The 23071-nt window shown below is 43.7% G+C and overlaps 1 protein-coding gene across 2 annotated transcripts in view; it reads right to left on the bottom strand.

Annotated features, from left to right (window-relative positions):
• DDX3X (DEAD-box helicase 3 X-linked) overlaps positions 1–22352 on the bottom strand; it is a 40222-nt gene extending 17870 nt beyond the window's left edge. Inside the window, exons 1-8 of one of the 2 annotated variants that reach the window (XM_040423801.1) lie at positions 22057–22352; positions 18899–18950; positions 18754–18804; positions 17648–17719; positions 16190–16303; positions 8838–8967; positions 7697–7849; positions 7517–7616 (exon numbers count right to left, since the gene is read on the bottom strand). In XM_040423801.1, coding sequence (XP_040279735.1) covers positions 7517–7616; positions 7697–7849; positions 8838–8967; positions 16190–16303; positions 17648–17719; positions 18754–18804; positions 18899–18950; positions 22057–22101 — 717 coding nt within the window. In that variant the 5' untranslated portion in view covers positions 22102–22352. The remainder of the gene's footprint in view (positions 1–7516; positions 7617–7696; positions 7850–8837; positions 8968–16189; positions 16304–17647; positions 17720–18753; positions 18805–18898; positions 18951–22056) is intronic. The other variant, XM_040423802.1, reaches the window with a different exon arrangement.
• Positions 22353–23071: the final 719 nt, after the last annotated feature.

Here is a 23071-nt window from a genome sequence, read left to right as displayed (position 1 = left end):
GGCGGGAGCTGCAGAGAGCGCAGCGGCCATAAGATAAAATACACTCCTTCAGTGCCAAGATTGCCGCCGGTGCGGCCATAGTCTGAGCTGCAGGCAGGTATCAGTGGAATCACCAGCCCTCCCCAGAAGGGCCCCCTCCCAACGGGAAAAAATGCCCCCAGCCGGTCCTTCTCTAGCTCACCTCAGGTCACAGAGCGCCAGACAGACGACATGAAGGGGTGGGGGGGGGGGGGGGAAAGGAGGGAGATTGAAGCAGGCAATACTTATCTGCACAGCATGCTCCCTCGATGTCCAGACCAGCAGGGATTCACCTCTTCAGACGTCTGACTCCAATCAAGGAGAGCAGTGCTCTGGTGGAGGGTAGGCAGCAGGTGTCCCAGCAGCTGGTGGGATGCCAGAGCTAACATGTCGAGCCTGGATCCACTTTTCTTCTGTGGGGGAATGGGAGGTAGCCAGGAACCTTCAGAAGACCGTGGCAGACCCTCCACAGGGGCCAGGAAAGCGCAATGCTGACCTGCGTCCCCATCTGAAACCAGAAAAAAATAACAAACAGGAGAAGAATAAATGTCAACCTCCTTGAACGGACACTAAGCAAAGACTGAAGTTCTCCTGGAGGTGCCTGGGGGTATAGCCCGAGGAGGAGGAGCTTCTTTTTTTGCATAGTGTCCCTCCTAGTAATATCTCTAAGCTATACCCATGGTCTGTGTCCCCCAATGGAATGAACGAGAAATCCTGGTTAAGAGTAGATAGAGTAGGGTTTAGAAAGCTAAACTATGATGAATTTAGGAGCATTTAATATTTAAGCTTAGAAGTTTTTTTTTTCTCTTTTAAATACACCACATTAAACTTTGAATTTACACAAAATACCCTTATATTCCCAATTGTGTTATAGTAGCGCCACCTGCTGTCTTGTTTCCATTTATCAGCCTTTTTAGGCTGTGTTCACATCTGCGTTGTAAACTCCGGTAGTCTGTTTAGCCACACGAACAGACCGCTGGAGTTCACTGTATCTGGCACAGCCGGATACCACCAGGCACTGCTGGATCCCCATTCACCGCAGTGGGATCTGGCAGTAATCCAGCCGCTTTCCAGCATACATGCTGACTTAGCCGACCAAAAAAAAAAAAAAAAAAGTGTTGCATGTAGCAATTTGACTGGCTGAAAGCCAGCATATATGCTACATACTGCGACTGGATTACAGTACAACGCCGCTATGAACCCAGCCTTAGTCCACCTCAATTACTGGAGAACTGTTATCCAGCATCTAAATTTCAGTTTTAGTCTGGAGCACTGCAAAGGTTCACTGAAACACGTCAGGTTGGCGCCATCCTGGAGGAGATCCATTATGGGTAACAGATTCCTGTTCTGCATATACAGTTGTGTTCAAAATAGCAATGTGTTTACTTTGTTCACTTAAAGATCCTTCAAAATATATCAAATTTGTGTTCCTCTAAAAAATAAAATAGAAGTGAATATTAGACTGTTTAAAAAAAAATTGCAGTGTTTGTATTCTTCTTTACAGACTCAAACATTCACTATATAAACTGAAAAATGAAAATTTTGCTTTCCTTTGAATCACTTTAATATTTAGTTGTATAACCACTGTTTCTGAGAACTGCTGTACATCTGTGTTGCATGGAGTCATCCAACTTCTGGCCCCTGTGAACAGGTATTCCAGCCCAGGATGATTGGACTACATTCCACAGTTCTTTATTTCTTGGTTTTGCCTCAAACTGCATTTTTTATGTCACCCCACAAGTTTTCTATTGGATTAAGATCCGGGGATTGGGCTGGCCACTCCATAACGTCAATCTTGTTGGTCTGGAACCAGTTGTTTTTTCTCAACAGTGGGACTTTGCGGGGCTTCTTGCAGATAGCTTGTCTTCACATAAGAGTCTAATTGTAACAGTACTCACAGGTAACTTTAGACATTCTTTGATCTTTCTGGAGCTGATTGTAGGCCAAGTCCTTGCCATTTTGGCTATTCTATCTGATTAATTGCCACAATAGCGCTAAGCTTTTGCCTCACTAAGGCTGGGTTCACACGGGCGTTGTAGGAAGAGATGCGGGTGCATTGCGGGAACATGTGCAATTTTTCCCCGGCATGTTTGGTACCCAGACCAACATAGGGAACATAGGCAAAAATATAGCATTCTTAATACAGAATGCCAAGTAAAATAGGGCTGGAGGGGTTAAAAAAATAAAATAACCTCACCTTAATCCACTTGTTCTCACAGCCTGGCTTCTCTTCTTTGAGGAATAGGACTTCTGGTGACATCACTGCGCTCATCACATGGTCGGTCACATGATCCATCACCATGGTGATGTGTGACGGACCATGTGATGAGCACAGTGACATCACCACAGGTCCTTTTCCTCCTGGACAGCAAAGACAGAAGAGAAGCCAGGCTGCGTGAACAAATGGATTAAGGGGAGTTTATTTTTTATTAACCCCCTCTAGTCCTATTTTACTAAGCATTCTGTATTAAGAATGATATTTTCCCTTATAACCAGGTTATAAGGGAAAATAATGATCGGGTCCCGATCATCTCCTAGCAACCATGCGTGAAAGTCACACCTCATCCGTATTTGCTTGTGATGTTCATGCAGCCCCATTCACTTCTATGGGGCCTGCGTTGCGTGAAAATAACCGCTCATGTGCACAGCCCCATAGAAATGAATGGGTCCGGATTCAGTGCGGGTGCAATGTGTTAACCTCACACATTGCACCCGCGCAGAAATCTCGCCCGTGTGAAAGAGGCCTAAGGCTACTTTCACACTGGCGTTTCTGGGTCCGCTTGTGAGATCCGTTTCAGGGCTCACAAGCGTCCCAAAACGGATCAGTTCAGCCCCAATGCATTCTGAATGGATAAGGATCCACTCAGAATGCATCAGTTTGGCTGAGTTTGGTCTCCGTCGTGTTTAGACTGTCACTAATACGCAGCTTGCATCATTTTAGTGACTGTCCGACGATGCAGAGCCAAACAGATCCATCCTGACTTGTAAGTCAATGGGGAGGGATCTGTTTTTCACTGACAATATGGTGCAATTGAAAACAGATCCGTCCCCCATTGACTTTCAATGCATGTCAAGATAGATCCGTTTAGACAGACTTTTTGAATGAATAATGCAAATGGATCAGTTATTAATGGTTACAAGCGTCTGCATTATTGGTGTGGATCTGTGCAGATACAAGACGGATCCGCACAAAACGCAAGTGTGAAAGTAGCCTAAGGCCTCTTTCACACTTGCGTTGTCCGGATCAGTTGTGCACTCCATTTGCCGGAGGTGCCCGTCGGATCCGTAACAACGCAAGTGAACTGAAAGCATTTGAAGATGGATCTGTCTTCAAAATGCGTTCAGTGTTACTATGGCAGCCAGGACGCTATTAAAGTCCTGGCTGCCATAGTAGTGGGGAGCAGTATACTTACCGTCCGTGCGGCTCCCGGGGCGCTCCAGAATGATGTGATCCATGCGACAAGTCATCCATGCGTGTGGGGAGCCCTGACGTCACTCTGAAGTGCCCCGGGAGCCGCACGGACGGTAAGTATACTGCTCCCCACTACACTTTACCATGGCAAACAGGACTTTAGCGTCCTGGAAGCCATGGTAACCATTCAGAAAAAGCTAAACGTCAGATCCTGTAATGCGCCGAAACGACGTTTAGCTTAAGGCCGGATCCAGATTAATGCCTTTCAATGGGCATTCATTCCAGATCCGGCCTTGCGGCAAGTGTTCAGGATTTTTGGCCGGAGCAAAAAGCGCAGCATGCTGCAGTATTTTCTCCGGCCAAAAAACGTTCCGTTCCGGAACTGAAGGCATCCTGAACGGATTTCTCTCCATTCAGAATGCATTGGGATAATCCTGATCAGGATTCTTCCGGCATAGAGCCCCGACGACGGAACTCTATGCCGGAACACAACGCAAGTGTGAAAGAGCCCTAAGTTGGGCTGCAGTATCGCAGCAGGACTGCAACACTGCTGCTAGCTTCACTAACCGGCATGCAATATATGTGATACCGCGCAAGAGGTTTGTATCTAGAATGAAGTATATTATATAGTGCAGTGAGAGGCGGGTAAGGAAAAATGCAATTGCTGATGTACCTTATAGCTAGTCTTCCCCGCCGTACCACACGATCCTACAGCATTCACTTTCCAAAACAGCGCTTCTGTGCTGGCGTTTGTGTCTTCTTGTTGAGTCCAGGCTCTCACCACTAGTAGGTAAGGTTTTTCAGGTTAACAGCATGTGCCCCAGCCAGTGATGCTGTGTAGAAAGGAGTAGGCTAGTTGCGGTTGTTCAAAGCACTAGTGACGTCACTCCTGCAGCTACAGAATGCTGCAGGTGCCAAAAAACTTCCAACATGTTTCGGACAGACGCTGTCCTTCCTCAGGGAGCATTACAGGGCTCTTCTAGTGCTCCCTATTTATGCGCTCCATAAAAATTTACTCCTTGGGACATTCTCTAACCAGTGCGGTAAATGACAACTCTCCCTAGCAATAAAACTATTTGCATCAGTGGGCTTGTTAAATGTTTTTGTATAGATCCTACCTCCTCTGATATATTAAATCCAAAAAAGTTATTTCTTTATCACTAAAGGTTAGGGTAAACTCACTCAATAAAATTCATTTTTATTATCTATTAAAAATTCTTGCAATTTATCCCCCCCATACAAACAAATAGTAGTCGATAAAACGCCGCCAGAGGACGAGGCTGGCCCAGAGCTCACCCTTGGGATGGATGAATTGATGCTCTCACCATCCAACAGATTTGCGAACCCCAGTGCAAACCTCATCCCCATGGCGGTCCCCCACATCTGGAGGTAAAAATTCTCATTGACATTCATTGTTCATGGTTTTATTGCACTGAATTATTAAAGATTTCTTGTTATTTGGAAGCTGGACACCTTTTTTCTACTTAAAGGGTTTCTGTCACCCCACAAAACTCATATTTTTTTTTGGGATAGTTATATTCCTTATAGCGCGATATAGGAGAATATAATAGTCTTACTTACTTTCATGCGGCCGATTCTTTAGAAGACAAAGTTTTAGAATATGCAAATCAGGGCTCTACCAGCAAGTAGGGTGTCTACTTGCTGGTAGCCGCAGCAGAAATCCGCCCCCTCCTCTTGTTGATTGACAGGGCCAGCCGTGATCTCCTCGGCCGGCCCGTTCAGTATTTCAAAAATCGCGCGCCTCTGGTCATTTGGCGCAGGCGCTCTGAGATGAGGAGGCTCGTCTCCTCAGCACTCCCTCAGTGTGCCTGCACCGATGACGTCTTCTCTTTCGGTGATGTCATCGGCGCAGGCGCACTGAGGGAGTGCTGAGGAGACGAGCCTCCTCATCTCAGAGCGCCTGCGCCAAATGACCAGAGGCACGCGATTTTTGAAACACTGACAGGGCCGGCCGGAGGAGATCACGGCTGGCCCTGTCAATCAACAAGAGGGGGCGGATTTCTGCTGCGGCTACCAGCAAGTAGACGCCCTACTTGCTGGTAGAGCCCTGATTTGCATATTATATAACTTTGTTTTCTAAAGAATCGGCCGCATGAAAGTAAGACTATTATATTCTCCTATATCGCGCTATAAGGAATCTAACTATCCAAAAAAAAATTATGAGTTTTGTGGGGTGACAGAAACCCTTTAAATTCTCAATTTATTTAAAATTTGTTAAAATAAACATGATGCACTCCCCTATATAGTTGTGTTTCTGGCATTTCCCTTTTGCTTTTAAAGCATACTTGACTGCATCATACCTTTTATTTTCAATCACTAATACTCCCTGAGGAAGGACAGCGTCTGTCCGAAAAGCATTGGAGGTTTTTTGGCACCTGCAGCATTCCGTAGCTGCAGAAGTGATGTCACTAGTGCTTTGAACAAGCGCAACTAGCCAACTCCTTTCTACACAGCATTGCGTCACCAGCTGGGGTGCATGCTGTTAACCCGGAAAAAAAAGAAAACTTACCTACTAGTGGCGAGAGCCTGGACTCGCAACAAGACATGAACTCCAGCACAGAAGCACTGTTTTGGAAAGTGAACGCTGTAGGATCTAGGATCAAGGTACGCTGTTCTTCTGAACAAAGTCTGGAACAACCCATTTTCCTCAGAACTTGAGAAATGCACTGTAACCAGCATGTACAACATTTGCTGCCTTCCTTAAATAAAAGCAAAATTTGCCACCTGTTTTTTTTTTAAAATATATAATAATAATCTATGATCTCACTCATTGAACTCCACACACTGCTATTTTGAACATGCCCCTTTCAATTAGTGATTGAATTACAGAGAATCAGCAGCATGCAAGTCATGACTGTTGGGTTTCTATTACGCTACTACACCTGCTAGTAAATTTGCCATGTAGAAACATTTCTACCAAAAGCTGATTGATCAGGTTAGTGATGTCTGACTATTTTTGTTCTTGGTTTCCTTTTTTCTGTGGACAGATATGAACTGTTTCCATTATGTTCTCCTTTGACCCCATTCACACGTCTGCAATTTTGTTCCGCATTTCGCGGAATGGAATTGCGGACCCATTCATTTCTATGGGGCCGCACAATATGCTGCCCGGATACGGAATTGCGAACCCGCACTTCTGTTCTTGAAAAACAAAAAAGGGAACATGTCCTATTCTTGTCTGCAATTGCAGAGAATAGACATTCTATTATAGTGCCGGTGATCTGCATTTTGCCAACCGCACAACGCACATTGCTGGTGTAGGTGTTTTGCAGATCCGCAAAACATGCTACAGACGTGTGAATGGACCCTTAGGTTGATGTTGCATTTTCCCTGCACTTGTACTTGTTTTTAACTTATGATTTTTTTATCAACATTAATATAGATTCAAAGCGGTCTTTCAACTTTTATAGGTATTATGCTTTTGCCATAGGCTTACTCATTTGAGTAACATTAGGCTACCTTCACTCGCGTTTTGGGCGGATAAGTCATGGACGGATCCTTTCAGATAATACAACTGTCTGCTTCACTTCAGAACGGATCTGTTTATATTATCTGTAACATAGCCAAGACGGATCAGTCTTGAACACTAGTGAAAGTCAATGGAGGACGGATCCGTTTTCTATTGTCAGTGAAAACTGATCCGTCCCCATTGACTTACATTGTATGAAAGGACGGGTCAATTGGGCTTAGTTTCATCAGACTCAAATGCTGCAAGCAGCATTTTGGTGTCAGTCTCCAAAGTGGAATGGAGACTGAACTGATTCATTCTGAGCAGATCCTTTTCCATTCAGAATGCAATAAGGGCAAAACTGATCTGTTTTGGACCACTTGTGAGATCCCTGAACAGATCTGAAACTGAAAGCCAAAAAAGAGTGAAAGTAGCCTTAGTCAGTATGAGATTTTTCTCATTATAAATAAGCCGAGTTCCCTTTATGGTTTGTTATCTGGAGCAGTATATCTGAAAAACAAAGCTCTGGCCATTATAAAAGCTATGCCATGCATATTTCATTATGTGTCCTATAATAAATAGTTCACATTTACAATGCACACTAAAGTAATACATACGCTTTCTATGTGTGGAGGACAGTTTGACCCTGTTGCTTCAACTGGGATGTCATCATACTTCTCGAAGTTTATGCCAGTATTGCTTCCAGAGAAAAGTTCTCTGAAAAGAAATGAAAGTGTTAAGTAGGGAGCCAAAACGCATTACAAAAGCATAACCAAAGCATGAGCATTAATACTCACTGTTCTACGCGATCATTTGGCGCAAGAGGCTTTGACCAGTCATCTTCTTCATTTCTCTCATCTGTCCAACGACTGCTGCCACCGCTGAATCTACCACCAAATCCACCCCGATTTGCCATGCCATCATAACCATCTGTGCGACGATCCTCAGGTCTACATGCAGTATACAAAAAAAGATTTGTGTCCTCCCATGGAATGTCACAAGGATATAAATGGTGTGGATTTGCAAGGACAAGTCCACATGGGACAGCGCTGCTGCAGATTATATGTTCAGATTTGCACAGGTAAAATCCACAAGGAATTACAGATCAACTGATGAATCTGCAGAAAAATTCACATTTAACAGATTTGTCGTCATTTGTGGCGAGAACTGCGTCAGAAGACTTCAGCCCTGTGCAGGCTTGCCCCACATTTGGAACCATCAAAATAGTGTCAGGATAGACTGAAGGTATAATTCAAGTTAAATTATAGTTGTGGGAAGTACATAGCAGGCTCTCCTTCATACAGCTGCACACTGCTCTGTCGTAGGGAAAGCTTACCTGAGGCTCAGTAGGTCCTTTACCAGTTTATGCTCTGGTGGCCAGGGTGCGAGAACAGCACAGGACTACTCCTCAGGTTTATTGGGTGTGGAAAGTGATCTCACCTTACTTGTGTGCACAAAACACAAGGTGTTTAACAACCATTTAATATTATCCCATTCTCCCCCCCAATATCAAGCTTTAAAACATTAAATTGTATTGTATAAATGTTATAAGTGTTGAAAAAGGGCCATAACTAAAAAGCATTATGAAAAAAATCCTAACAGAATTTTAACTAAAGGATTTTCTGGTCCCTTTAAACATATAGCCGATAGGCTATCAATATGTGATTGACAGGGGTACGACACCACATCTGTAGTTTCAAGTACAGCTCCATCCACTACAGATGGAGCAGTACATCCATAGCCCCTGACAATCAGATATTGATGGCTTTGTTAAATTGTTTTACATTCGATATTCTCACTACAAAAGATGCAAAAAAAAACTGACATCTTGCAAACTTGGGGCTGTAGAATTATACATTGCCTAAAATTTTCAATGTAAAAGCTACTCACATACAAGCCTGAAACATCTATGTTAGCAAGCTACCTTAAGGGACTCACCTCCGTGCCCCAGTGCCCCTATCATTAAATACACCTGGTCTGCCACCACGGTCAGTTCTTGACCCAAAACTGCTGTAGGCATCTTTGTCTCTACTGGAATTCCACCCAGAATTCTCTTTGTCATAAAAGCCTAAAGAGAAAGGAAAAAAAAAAAAAGTTAAACAAAAGCTTTTCATTTTATTCATTCCCCATTACAGTATTCACCATGTGGCATGCCTGGGAGCCTTAAAACTGCCTCAGAATGCAATTATAACTGGTCAGCACAGCCCAATATTACTGCAGGGAGTGCAGCGCAGGGGGTGAGGGAGCATCTGTCAGGAGATTTATACCTATGAATCTGGATGACCTAATACATGTGCACTTGGCAGCTGAAGGCATCTGTGTTGGTCCTATGTTCATATGTGCCCGCATTGCTGAGAAATATATGCAAATGAGCCTCTGGGAGCAACAGGGGTGTTACTATTACACCTAGAGCGTTAGCAACTGCCACGTGCTCTGCACTTTGACAGGGCGAGGCAGTGTAAATGTCAAACTGCAGACAGAGCAGAACCTCTAAGTGTAATGGTAACGCCTCTGTTCCTTGAGGCTCATCTGCACATATTAAATACTTGTCAGCAATGCGGGCACATATAAACATGAGACCAACAGACACCTTCAGCTGCCAAGTGCACACAACAGGTCAACCAGTTTCATAGGTAAAAAATTTGCTGACAGATACCATCTAAATGACCAGGCTTCACATTCAGTTACTGTAGATGGCTGCCACCTGTATAACAGAGGTGCTAACTGTACAGAAGGCTCAGCTTCTAAACCCTCCCAATACACCCCCAATCTGGCATTATGATGTACAGGATGTCAAATGTCACAAAGGGGTTAAAGCAGTGTTACTGCATTAAAGTATTTAGAAATATATATATATATATATATATATATATATATATATATATATATATATATATATTTTTTAAGTATGCTGTCCAATGCTTAATAGTGTTGAGCAAAGCAAGCTGGATGCTTCATTCAGAGTAGCTCCATTCGAGGGTGGTGCTTGGCCACTTGACCCGTCCGCTCCATGAATGAGCGTCGCAATAACGGCACACGACAAAAAAAAAAAAACACACCACAAGTACTTTCATATACTTAGACTCCCACGATTTCAAAGGGAGGGGGAAGAGAAGTGAGTGGGCATCGCATTTCAGAGTTTGTCACAGCAACTAACCCTTCAAGATGGCGCCGGTCCCTCACAAAAACAGCCTAACAGCAGTTATTAATGAAGAAACCAGCTGGGGCAACAGTAAAATGCCGATATTAACCCCAAACAAATTGGCTAGTATCCCTAAAAACCACACTTCTACCCCAGATAAACGAGAGAAAAAAAAATAAAGCTAAACCTCTCTTCTCATACCCCTACAGACACCAACGAACATGCAATAAAAAATTTTTTAATATACCCTCCCAAAAACTCTAAGTCATATGTCACCAACCCATTACAGAAGACACTGAAAGAAATGCCAACATCCCTACAAACCAATATATGCGACAATATTGGAAAAACGCAAAATATCCAAAAAGACAGAAAATCTATGCTCATGTACCTCCCACAGAAGACAAAATGGAGGAATTTATCACATCACATACGACAATGCAAATTGAGAAAATGTGTGAAGGGAAAAAAAAATTAAGGATCTAGAAAACAGATCGTGCAGAAATAATGTAAGGAATACCTGAAGTTGACCCCCCAATTTAGAAAACTACGTACAACAACTTCTCAATTCTACCTACATGTGACAATATGCTACTCCTGATTGAGTGAGCACACCGGATACCCAAACCTAAATCTTCGCCCCCAAACGCTCCAAGATGTGCTAACTAGAATACATTTTTACCACATAAAAGAAACTTCTACAGGAAAAAAAGCAAAGCCCTACCCTACTTAAACCCTATCAAAATATCCAAGTTTTCCTGGATCTTTCAGCAACGACTCTACAAGCAAGAAAGAATCTGTCCAACATCAGTGCTCTCGGGGAGAATGAAATCCGATACAAAAGGGGCTTCCCTACAAAAAAAAAAAGCTACTACATATATAATACGAAGGGAAAGATACTACAATGGAACCCAATGCAAGCATCTAAACACCAGCCCAAAACATCACCCAAATTTTTTTTTTATTCACATGAGAATGGAGGTCAGAAAGGAAAAATAGCTCCTAAAACATCAGAACTAACCAATCTACCACCACTAAATGGCACTAATCTGCCCAACCTGATCTCTCCAGCACTCCGATTATATGCCTACTATAGGCAATATAAACTATAACTGTTTATATTTACATTTATTCTTGTTATATTTCTAATTTTTTAAGAAAATTCCCTATGGTTGGACATGCCAATACTCACCATACCGTCATGCAAGATAAGTAGATATACACCACTACACACTAATTGAACATACATTATATGAAAATGTAAAATCTATTCCTTTTAATTAAAGGACTAAAAATTACCTCTATTAATGCTAAAGGACTAAATTGTCCCACTAAACATTGTAGAACAAGGCAATCTTTAAAATGGGATTCTTTTCACAAGAAACACATTTTCATAAAGATAAAAACCCTAAATGCCAACATCCCACACATTTCTAGCATCAATGGATAAGAAAAGTTATGATTCAACAAAAAAACCAAATTTTTAAATTAAATTAGGCTACTTTCACACGAGCGTTCGGGTGTCCGCTCGTGCGCTCCGTTTGAAGGGGCTCACGAGCGGCCCCCGAACGCATCCGTCTGGCCCTAATGCATTCTCAGTGGAGGCGGATCCACTGAGAATGCATCCGCCTGCCAGCGCTCAGCCTCCGCTCCGCTCAGTGAGCGGACACCTGAACGCTGCTTGCAGCGTTCGGGTGTCCGCCTGGCCGTGCGGAGGCGAGCGGATCCGTCCAGACTTATAATGTAAGTCAATGGGGACGGATCCGCTTGAAGATGACACCATATGGCTCAATCTTCAAGCGGATCCATTCCCCATTGACTTTCAATGTAAAGTCTGAACGGATCCGCTCAGGCTACTTTCTGACTTAGAAAATTTTCTAAGTAATAATGCAGACGGATCCGTTCTGAACGGATGCAAACGTCTGCATTATCGGAGCGGATCCGTCTGATGAAACATCAGACGGATCCGCTCCGAACGCTACTGTGAAAGTAGCCTTAAAAGTGATCAACAAGGTAGATATATAATATGTGAATTAAATATTAAATGCACTTTAGTAAATATATTCCCCTAATACAAAACAATGAATTGTCAAAATTCTCAAACTAAAATAGCACAAGACCCAATAATAATTGGCGCTGACTTAAATTACATGTTCCCAGATTTAGGCTACTTTCACACTCGCGTTTGGTGCGTATCCATCATGGATCTGCACAGATGGTGTTCAGATAATACAACCGTCTGCATCCATTCAGAACGGATCTGTTTGTATCATCTTTAACATGGCCAAGACAGATCAGTCTTGGACACCATTGAAAGTCAATGGAAGACGGATCAGTTTTCTATTGTGCCAGACTGTCAGAAAACAGATCCGTCCCCATTGACTTACATTGTGTGTGAGAACGGATCCATTTGGCTCAGTTTAGTCAAGCAGACAGCAAAACGCTGCAGGCAGCGTTTGTGTCTGCCTCCAATGTGGAATGGTGACTGAATGGAGGCAAACTGATGCATTCTGAGCGGATCCTTTTCCATTCAGAATGCATTAGTGCCAAACTGACCTGTTTTGGACCGCTTGAGAGCCCTGAACAGATCTCAAACGGAAAGCCAAGACGCCAGTGTGAAAGTAGCCTTAGACTCCACTGCCCCATCTAGACAACTCATACATATTATTGTTAAAGGCTACCCAGATGACTGGAGATGCCACCATGGAACCGAAAAACTATACCTTTTATTCTATACCAAACAACTCCTATTCCAGAATAGACATGTTCCTCATAAGTAGACCAGACCCACAAAGCCCAAAACACATCAATAGAAATGAAATACTATCTAGGTCCATCTACACCTCTTTTGCATCTAAAAGACTATCACCCAGAATACATAGACCTAAATCCTCCCTAAAATAAAATTTACCATCAAAATCAGATTGCAATCCCCTTAAAAAGGGGAACCTGTCACCTAGAAAATGCATATTAAACTGCCAGCAGAACCTTATTGCAGCCTGTAGCATGAATATAAAGGTCTGTATTTTCTGTGCAATGTGGCAATGGTCTAAAAAGACCATTATTCAACTGACCACGCTATGTAAACTATAGTCTTGAAGTCAAGGGGAAAGCAGCTTTCTTGGCTGAAGTCAAGCGCACCCCACCCCCTTTTCCTCCCCAAAGCGTTTGATATGATTTCCTTCACTACTGGACACATGAGATGTAGTCTAGCGTGTGCGCCGTGTCCCTGCAAAACCCGCACCTGCGCTGTGCCTGTTACATTGTTATGAGGTATTGTTCAAAAGCTCAATGCTCAGGCACACGAGCCTGGGCATGCGCGAGACTACATTCAAGCAACTGGCAGTGAAGGAATCTGGCATCCTATCAAACGCTTTGGGGAGGTAAAGGGGTGGGGGCACACTTAACTTCAGGCGAGAAAGCCGCTGCCCCTTGACTAAGGCTATCGTTTACATAGCGTGGCCAGTTCAATAAAAGTCTTGTCAGACTTGCCACATTGCACAGAAAAGGCAGCTTTATAATCATGCTACAGGCAGCAAAAAGGTACCGCTGGCGGTTTAATATGTGTTTTCTAGGTGACAGGTTCCCTTTAAATATGGAACGCACATAAAGCAGTAATAAGCAGAATACTCAAACAGCAGCGCACAAAAAAAAAAAATGCATAACTATTAACAAATCTTGAATAAAAAACCAGATTCCAAAAATAATAAAAACTCAGGCTAGAACTACAACAAACTCCTGCCAATCAATATAGAAAATTACTAAAATATAAAATTTATTTCTATGCCAATAAACCTGGAAAAGGCAAGACAAGCCAAAACCAAAGCAAAACAAAGGATTGCTTACCTACTGACAAATCAAAAAGTAATAAGCCCACAGATAGTTGAAAAAGTCAAAGATAACTTCTCTATACAACCTTAAATGACCCAATTATCACTCAACCAACTATCACGATATTACAAACTTTCTGAAATCTATCAATCTACCAAAGATTAATGATAACTCAAATTTACCACCATTTAATAAAAACTGAAATTTTTAATTCTATACAACATTTAAAACTAGGCAAATCACCAGGGCCAGATGGCCTTAATAGACATTATAAAGTATTTGCAGAAGAACACCTAATTTAGAAACCATATTCAATCTGGACGCCGAAATAAAATCCTTCTGAAAAGAAATGCTGACAGCTACAATTATAACCCTACCTAAAGCAGGAAAAGACCCTACTACGCCACTTAATTTTTGCCCAGTTTCCTTTATTAAACAGACATCAAAATATATGCAAAACTAACAGATTAATATTCTTCCCTTGATAATTAACCAAGACCAAGTCGGTTTTTATTAAGGGAAGACCAACTTTACGCTACACGTAGAATAAATCAATCTTGACATGATACACTGGGGCTACCTAGAATCTGTACTACACAAATTTGGATTAACTAAACAAACACTTCCATTATGGCACTATACCCCAACCCTACAAGAAGAGTCTATTCCTCGGGTTCTCTCAGAACCCTTCATGTTTAGTAACTGTACAAGACAAGAATGCCCTCTTTAATTTTTGCATTAATGGAACCTCTAGCAGAAACAATTCTTACAAACTCACAAGTAGGTATTAGTAGGTACAACAGAAAATTATATATTGTCAACAGTAATTAAAAAAAAATATTACACTAAACACACTACAAACTACCTTATTCAAATTTAATAGGATTTCATACTACAAAATAAGTGAAAATAAATCAAATTTTGAACAAGCATTCTTCATAAAATACAATTGGAAATAACCGCATCACTCCCATATCAATAAACAAAAAAAAAATTAAAATCTAGGAACACACATCACATCTAGTTAAAATCTATATAAAGAAAATTATAAACCCTTATTAACTTCAATACCTCAAAAATTACTCATGTAAAAATACAACTATCCAGGGCTGGCAGAATAGCCTAAGGGTACTTTCACACTTGCGGCAGAGGATTTCAGCAGGCAGTTAGTCGCCGGAACTGCCTGCCGGATTAGTCAAGATGTATGCAAACTGATAGCATTTAACAGACTGATCAGGATCCTGCTCCGTATGACAAATGCATTGAAAGGCCGGATCAGTCTCTCCGGTGTCATCTGGAAAAACAGATCCGACAATTTTATTTTTTCACAGTCTGAGCATGCGCAGACCGCAATGCCAGATCTGTTTTGCCAGAACACTTGGGGCCAGATCTGGCAATTAATGCGTTTCAATAGGAAAAATGCCCCAAGTGTTCCAGAATCTTGGACGGAGATAAAACTGCAGCATGCTGCGGTATTATCTTAGTCCTAAAAAAGGCAAAAAGACTGAACTAAAGACATCCTGAACGGATTGCTCTCCATTCAGAATAAAACTGATCAGTTCTTTTCCAGTATTGAGCCCTTAGGACAGAACGCAATGCCGGAAAAGAATACCGCTAGTGTAAAGTACCCCTAGTCAAAATGTTTATCCTATTTTATAAACATTCTGCACAATTGCCAAACTCCTTCCCTTACCCTGCCTATCCCTCTTACTAATTGTAATATCACTTGAGTGATTGATAACTTGTCATTGTTAATGTATGGATATGTATATAGGACACTTACGGGTGTGTATATATGCACATACACACGTGTTTTTGTATGGATATACATGGATTAATAACTGAAAGCCAGAGTTAACAATTTATTCTCCACTCACTATTAAATAATTCAACCACTAACAAACTATACCAAGAAACTGTTGTACAAGTTGTTTACTAATCAATTGTTAAATTAAACACATGAAATGTAACCTTATATCAAAAATAAAAATGTACCGATTAAGAAAGTAGCTTCGTTCAAAACTTTGGAATACTGTATGGAGATTAGTCTCCGAACAGCACTAGAATGTATGGGCTCTGAGGAGTCTAAGTCAGTTATTCACAAAGTCACATGCAACTGAATAACTTACTAGGCTCATCAGAGCCCATACATTCTAGTGCTGTACTGCGACAAATCTCTACAGTAGGATTATGAAGTTTTGAACAAAGCAACTTCTGATGAAGCATCCGAAGCATGCTTTGCTCAACACTAAAGAGCTTTAACACTGGAGGCATCAATAGTGAGGCTGTAGACTGAAAAGAATCACAGGGTAGTTACCTTTATCTGTACGACCAGTGCCCCTATTGCCAAATCCATTCACACGACTTTCTCGGTCATCGTTAGTCCCGTTTGCGTAGGCATTTCCTCCACGACCAGAGTCCCATCCTGAATCTTGCAGGGGAGGGTGAAAAATAAAATTAGTTGTGCTGACCGGAAACTACCCATCGTTGGCAATTGGTGTGTTCAGAGTAAATGGTGCCGTGAGGAAAATCACCCAAACCAACCATTTAGAACTAGTGTCTAAAAGCAAGCTAAAGCAAGCTGACGGACCCCAGTGTAATGCATGTTACATGCACATTAGTGAATTATTTCATAGCTGCCAGATTCCCACATGTGAAAATAAAACAGTTCATAACACCAGTGGTACCAATCACTTAATGCCAAGGATGTAGAAAATAATCACAATTTAGGCAATCTAAACCCTAGAAAACAAGCCTGCATTGGAGTCTGTCTGCTGAAGAGTCCACACGAGGCAGTCACACTTACTGCACATTGGCAGTTTGTAAATGGTTAATAGAAGCATTTTTTTCAGGTCAGGCCTCATGCACATGACAGTGTCCACAGATCCCCAAAATAGGGACACCTTCCACATTTCTCACCCTATTGCTAGGAATGACTAATCTCTGCAATACAAATAGGACATTCTATAATTTGCAGATTGGAGACACTGATGCAGACAGTGTAAAAGTTGTTTGGACGGCACTCCTTTACAATGATCCGGTGCTCAGCGGTAGCGACAGTCAGTATATAGAAATATAAAACCGCGGCACTAGAGTTAGGTAATTATTTATCCATCCAAAAAATAAGACAAGCCATCCTCCACACCAGACGTTTCTTGCTTCCAGGCCGTGAACAAGGTCTCGGGATGAGACCAAAACGTTGGCCTTAAGTCTTTTTTTTGATGGATAAATAAATAACTAATTACCTAACTCTAGTGCCGCGGTTTTATATTTCTATATACTGATGCAGACAGGACACGGATGACATCATGGAAGGAATAGGTCTATCAGCAATCTGCAACAAATGCAGACTGGACGCAAACACAAGAAATGGGGTTGTGTGCATGATGCCCAAATTGCCTTTTCTTCACAGAACTACGCAGCGGTGACCAATGTGAAAACCCCGCTGATTTGTGGCAAAACTGCACATTGGTGTGGTTTTTGGATGCTACGTATTGACTCTGAGGGCTCATTCACTACAGCATTTCATGGTGTGGACACTACTGAGAACAGCCCCTAACAGAGCAGAAATGCAGGCTTCTCATCTGAAACTAACCATTCATTAATTGAGCCACAGTCATGTGGAACTGTCAGTGTCTTAAGAGTGTGGAGAAGACATTGCTTTAAACAGCCATTTAATTTGGATTCCACTGCAATTCACAGGCAGTTCATTGGCTAGCTTAAGCAGGCCAAGCTATTGAGCAGCCAACACACCAAGAAAGGTAAGCAACCGTACCATTCCTTTGGGACCACCAATCACCGTAGCCCTTATACACATCTACAGCTGGATACTGACACCTTGGATAACCTACATGATAACACATCTTTCAGAAGAGATTCTCCAGCCTCTTTGTAAAATGTATATACAAGTGTACAGGAGGGGGAAACCCTGGTTTCGTGTATGAAACCCTGATTGTTTACCTTCTGAAATGCTAGGACTAGGTTCACCCCTGTGGCAGGAGCCTCCATTGCAGATTCTGGCAGAACAATCTAGACAACATACTGATGCATGCATCGCTATTTTGTCTGGCAGAATTGCATAACCCGTAACTATTATAGTCAACAGAATCTGTCGGGTGGCACATATGCCAGATCAAGTGCACAAGTGTGTTTTTCCCATTCTTCTGTTCCTATACCTGCAGCCCTCCATCTGTTGTAAAACTACAATTCCCACCATGCCCTGCTACAGGCTGATAGCCGTAGGCTGTCAGGGCATGCTGGGAGTTGTAGTTTTGCAACAGCTGGAGAGATGCAGGTTGGCCATCCCTGCTATACCAGAAGAGAAAAGCCAACGGTAATGTTAACCAAGACTAATCCCTCAGCAGCATACATCACGATTGATACTGACATACCTTTACAAGGGGACTTCGGTGGACAATACCTAAAATACATCTGCTTTGAGAGTTTAGTACTGTCCCGCAACGGATACACTGCTACACAATTTAGAAATGTTAGCCCATCTGGGACATTGAGACCTACATGAGACTGATGGCGTACCCTAATATACCATCAAAGATAGGACCCGCACCCATCTCTAAAATGGAGCTCACAGTGAAAGGAGAGCAGCCATGTATTCAGTCACCCTCCATTCACCTCTTTGGGAGTCCCAAAAGTAGCAGAGCACACTCATATGACCATCGACAGAACTCACCTCAATGAATGGAGAGCATATGTGGTGTGGTCTCCACTTCAGGGGCCCTATTCTCAGGAGGAGCAGGTCCTAGAGATGGGAGGCGCACCCATCCGACATGGACTGCACATCCTAGTTATATGCCACCACTGTCTCAGATGGGCCAACCCCTTCAACACTAAAATCAGCTCACCCAATTGAAGAGCGCTTACCTTGTCTAGCAGCTTCTTTGTTTCTTAGGTGAGGTGGAATATAACGGCCTTCTATGGTTAAAAGGAAGAGGTCAGGTTAAAAATATGAAGGCAAATACTTTGCATGGGTATGATCCACGGAAAAAATAAAAATAAAAAAACTTACTAGTTGAAGAACCACCTTCAGAGTCAGCTGAATTCAAGTCTAGCCCAGCAAACTGATAAGAAGAAAATGTGTTACTTAAACATGAGACGAAGAATAAGTCCTTACCAAGCAGTATACTGTAATGTATGAGAGTACGAGCAGAGCAGTGTGGAGTCACTTCCCCTCCAGTGTTTGATGCATGGCTGCTGTCTGCTGGCTGTAAACAAGACATCTACTGGCTGCATGTGGTACTGCAGCTGGGGAACCCAGCAAGATCTCAGCAAAGACAAAATGGAGGCCAACAAGAGATGCTTTCCTGAGGTTGCTACCCTGTCAGATACCACAGGAATTCAAGGACAAGCTCCCTGCTGTGGGTAAAGTTTCCTTACAGGCTGTAGTGATCACAAGTACATCATAATGGAAATCCACTACTGTATTTGAAGTACTGTTCACACTCTAAAGTGCCAGAGTTTCTCCAGCAGCATTGGCCAAGATTTCACATTCCAATCACGATACCAGAGCACAATCAACCAAAGCTCCTGGGGACAGGGTACACGAGCTAATATAGCAAGTAATGGCTAACCGGATTTTGGAAAATCTTGCAGGCAAAGTAGCATAGTAACCGCCTCCAGGAAGCCCCTAGAGACCGCCCATCTGGGCTGGTGACATCACTGGATCCACTGCTAGGTGGAAGTCTCCACTTAGCATAGTGATGCGAAGCCTAGTACATCACCGGCACAAAACAAGCAGCCTTCCAACACAGGGTGATAAGGGGGAGCATCGGAGCAAGGAAATGCTTCACTATTATGTAGTCAAGGAATAACAAACCGCTTATATCCAGGTTAAACCCAGAGAACCCCTTTCAAGGGGTTGTCTCAAACAATGGGGGCATATCGCTAGAATATGCCCCCATTGTCTTATAGGTGTGGGTCCCACATCTATATAGAAAACAGAGGCCCAAAAGTGAAAGAGGGCACACTGCGCATGCGGAACTGCCCTCCATTCATTTTCTATGGGCCGGTGAAAATAGCTGAGCGCTGGCTCTGCCATTTCCGTTCAACCCATAGAAATGAATGGGAGCAGTGGCCGGTCATGCACAGTGCACTCCCATTCACTTTATGGGGAGCCGGCTTGGTGGTGGCCGGACAGGAGTCCTCCAGCCACCACCTTGTAGGGCTCCGTTCCCGATACAGGTGCGGGTCCCAGGACCTATAAGACAATGGGGCATATCCTAGCAATATGCCCCCATTGTCTATGATGAGACAACCCCTTTAAGGTTTTTACTGGCATGTGGCCCTTTTTAGGTGACTGACAACCCCTTTAACTGGGATCCTTTCAAACGTAAACAAAATGCTAAAGGCCAACAAAGCCAAACCAACCTTCCCCACTGGCAACTGCAATTGGGAGAGTCTAGTCTCCCCCCACTGAAGGAAATTTATCAGATTGGCATCGTATGCTGGTCTATTATATCCCCTGTGCTGCCGGAGGATGAACTTAGGGGCTCAGTTATTAAACATAAATGCACCTAAATTAGGCATATTTTTGGCCCAGGAGGCAGATCAAAGGCCCAAGACCCACCAGGTCTAAGGAAGTGGGCAAAAGTTTGATTCGACGGCACTCCTCGTTCTTTAGTACGGTGCTCAATGGTAGTGAAGGTCAAAATAGATAAACCACGGCACTCGTTAAAGGTTAAATCAATTATGCTTTTTAATCATAAATCCATCCAGGAATAAATTCTATAAACTAGCCAACATTTCAGTCCTATCACAGGACCTTGCTCACGGCCTGGCTGGGGAGGACTTTAGGAGTCATTTTGTAATTACTTGGCCCTTGGGGATCTCGGACACCATTTCCACACTTTGGCTGGGGGGCTCGGTGGAGCGGATGTTGTGCTTTATCCTCCTCCAGCAAAGGCCGGTGATAGGACCAAAACATTGGCCAGTTTATATCATATTCCTGCATGGATTTATGATTAAAGCATAATTGATTCAACCTTTAACAACGAGTGCCGTGGTTTATCTACATTATAAGGAAGTGGGCAGGCCCGTCTCATTTACCATTTTCTATGCCTGTTTTAGGCATAAAAAGTTGTCTAAATGAAGGAAGCGGTCTTACATTTAACCTGGCGCTGGATGCGACAAAATTATATAGAAGCCAGTGCCTCAATTCCAGCAGTACTCCCGCCAGATATAAGACCAGCATCTAGAACACCGGTCTTAATAAATGTGCCTCGTCAGAAATTAGGCACATCCTCTGGCACGCCACGACTTTACAGCGGAAGACATGTGGAGGAATGAGCCCACCCCCATTTGGATTTAGCCAGTGTGTGAGCACTTGAAGTAGAAGAAAAAAAAACTGAGAACATGGGGCAGAAGGCAGACCCCGGGCTTCCCCTCAATTCACCGAACAGCACAGTCCCTACCAGTCTGATGGGAAGGCTTAGGGCAGGAGATCAACCGGAGGAACCTGATGTGACTGCCAGACCCGACGTCTACTGATGTCATCACTCATACTATACAAGTTAGATTCCCACTGCCGACCTATTTTTCGTATCCCTTTAAATAAAGTGTAACTGGACAAGGAACGAAAAGGACTAAGTGAGGATACACAGCAGCAGGAAAGTACGTCAGCCCTCCGCCAGGGATAGGCCTCACCACGTGTCCAGGGGCTCACCGGAGAGCCGGGCCGGTCACCAGGCCTTCCCGTGGACACGGCAGAGCTGAAGCGGCTGAGGAAGCCGGCTTCGTGTCTTCCCCCTCCCCCTTTCCTCTCACAAAGGCCGCCATTGTGAGGATGCGACAGGCAGACCCAAGTCTCCACATCACAGCCCGACACCCCAGTCACACGAGCTATTAAACCGGATCATCATCAGGGAGGGACCCGAAACACGATCCCGGCAGCCGGGCGGGCGTGCGTCACCACCCTCCTAGGCCGCCAATTACACAACCGGCCCTGATGACGCACCCGAAACGCACCGCTCACACTGATTTAATAAGCGGCACGTCAGCTCCAAGGCGGCCGAGTGTCAGGAGAGTGAACGCTCCCCTCCCCCTCCCAGGGGTATCCCACCAGAGAGAGGGCGAGTTATGTAACTGCGCACACAGGCGCTTAGCCCCTAGACTAGGCCGCCATTGTCTACTTCGCCGGCGCACACCACCGGCCCCCACACACACACTTACCTGCTGGTCTAGACCGTGAACATTTTCGACGGCCACATGACTCATAACTAAACGATAAGAAGTCCGCGATCCCTCGAGCAGGAAACAGGTCGGGGTCAGAAGATAGACGGGTAAAGGGAGGGACGGTAACGTCGGCTGCCTCACAAACCTCGAACGTTTATGACTAACAAAAAGCTCAAACCTATAAAAAATAACTATATCTATCTCGTGAATATGCCGCTAGTACGTCAATCTGATAACTTGCGAAGCGAACAGTACGGAGGCTGCTCCCAACTGAACGCCCGGGCGAGCCGGGCCGACTTCTTAAATACAGGCGACGCTTCGAATGACGTCAATACGTCAGCGGCCGGCGTTCTGAGGTGGGCGGAGCCGGGTTGGCGCGCGCCCTTGAGGTGGACCTCGTTTTTGGTTGTAGCGCGATTCTCTTGTCTCCGGGCAGCCTACAGTGACATGCGCCTATCACAGGCAAGGACGTCACGCGAAGAATCGCGAGATTTCCATTTAGCGGTGTTGCGTGGTGCACTAGTGAGTCTCCTGAATGGCTCTACTGAGGAGCCGAGTGCGACATCTTGTTAGTGTGCTGGAGTGACAGAATGTGCCAGGAGGACGTCCCTGGAGGGTCAGGCCAGTCACAAGTTATCCACTACCCACAGGATAGGACTGTCCAAGAGAGACTCTTAGGGTTCATTGCCTGAAAGTCCATTTTCCTGCATTATTTCTACACTTATAGTTTTCCTAGCGCACAAATGATCTGAATAGAGAAATTTCCAAATAGCATCAAATAATAGAGAAGGTGGGGTCTAATATACAGCTAGGAAGCAACCACTTTCTGGATCCATAGTGTAAATGTAATAATGCAAAATCCCTCAGATAAAAAAAAGAGGGACTGTCCCTCCAAAAACACTAGAATGGGGCCCCCCAGAAATGAATGGAGTTGCGGCTTGGACATGCACGCTGCCGCGCCATTTCTATGGGAGTTCTGAAGCTAGCATAATACAGCACTTGGTTATCTCTG

The sequence above is a fragment of the Bufo bufo genome, chromosome 3 (assembly GCF_905171765.1).
Source record: "Bufo bufo chromosome 3, aBufBuf1.1, whole genome shotgun sequence".
NCBI lineage: Eukaryota > Metazoa > Chordata > Amphibia > Anura > Bufonidae > Bufo > Bufo bufo.
Note: the sequence above shows the minus strand (reverse complement) of the source record. Positions and strands in the feature narration are given on the sequence as shown.